Source organism: Bison bison, unplaced genomic scaffold (genome assembly GCF_000754665.1).
Source record: "Bison bison bison isolate TAMUID 2011002044 unplaced genomic scaffold, Bison_UMD1.0 scf7180017864162, whole genome shotgun sequence".
NCBI lineage: Eukaryota > Metazoa > Chordata > Mammalia > Artiodactyla > Bovidae > Bison > Bison bison.
The window spans coordinates 3048515-3049610 of record NW_011494734.1 but is presented as its reverse complement, the minus strand read 5'-3'; the positions used below and the strand labels follow the sequence as shown (position 1 = coordinate 3049610).

Sequence of the window (1096 nt, the reverse complement as noted above, 5' to 3'; positions counted from 1 at the left end):
ATGGGTAAAAACATGAGAGAGGGTTCATTGCACTACTGTGCCTGCTTTTGAATATATTTGAAATGTTTTTTTAAACGGTTTGAAATGTTTTAAGAAAAGAAAAAAGAAATCTAGCAGCAGCTGACAATTCCTTCTGTTTGCGATATCTACTTACGGGTGGCCCGAGTGGGTTTAGAGACTGATGGAGGTTCTTCTTGGAGAGCCCTACTTCCTGCACAGTGGACAACTAGGAGCACAGCGTGCTCTCCTGTGTTCTCGCCTTCATTTCATGCCTCTGAGTGTCATTCTTCCTGGATGCGCTTAGGGCTTTCAAGGACTCTTGGTCAAGTGACGAGTTACCCACTACCTCTTTGTAGTAAAGCCCCTTGTTCTCCCACTCTCCTCAGCCTAGCCTTCACAAGAAGACCGCAGGGACCCGCTGTACCACAAGGCGCACTCCAGGTGCCCTCGAGAGCAGCGCAAAGAGACGGCGCTCCCCGAACCTTCCCTCTCCAAAGTTGAGTTTCCGAGACTAGGATCGATTCGGGCCGAGAGTGATGGAGCCACCTTCCCACCAGGGAGGCCAGAGTCCGTGACCTGACCGAAGCCGTCCCTGCAGGGCGGGAGCGGCATCCCACTCTCCGCCGCTGGGCATGCCGGCGGGTCTGCGCGCCCACATTCCGGGATTCACTGCGCCCCTCGCCCCGTCCGCCGCGGGCGCTACCTGCAGCCCTGGGCCAGGTTCTCTCTCAGCGTCTTGCGCTCTTTCGGGCGCTGCTCGTACTGCTGCTGGAAGGCGAGCTCGTTGTAGACCGGCCGCGACACCACATAGCTGCAACTGTACTCGGGGAGCGGCGGCGGCTCCAACCTGTCGCCGGGCGCTGCCATGACCTGCGAGGCGGAGGGCGACGAGCAGGGAGGAGATGGGGCGAGGGAAGAGAAGAGGAGGTGAAGACCGCTAGTTAGCTGCCTCCCGGCCCCACCTGCTGCAGTTGATCCCCGAGAGAGGGATCCGCTCTCTGCCACACTCTCCGCCCAGGCCCGCCTCGGCTGGGCGCGCACCTCCAGCCCGTTGGAGGCCCTGAGGACCTCCCGTCCCGAGCCTACATCTGCTGCC

General features: G+C 59.6%; 1 protein-coding gene across 1 annotated transcript in view; it reads right to left on the bottom strand.

The window, feature by feature from the left end:
- The window catches only part of SLC26A4 (solute carrier family 26 (anion exchanger), member 4), a 64668-nt gene that overhangs the window by 63069 nt on the left and 503 nt on the right, over window positions 1-1096 (bottom strand). Inside the window, exon 2 of the mRNA XM_010841472.1 lies at window positions 704-870. Coding sequence (XP_010839774.1) covers window positions 704-867 — 164 coding nt within the window. The 5' untranslated portion in view covers window positions 868-870. The remainder of the gene's footprint in view (window positions 1-703; window positions 871-1096) is intronic.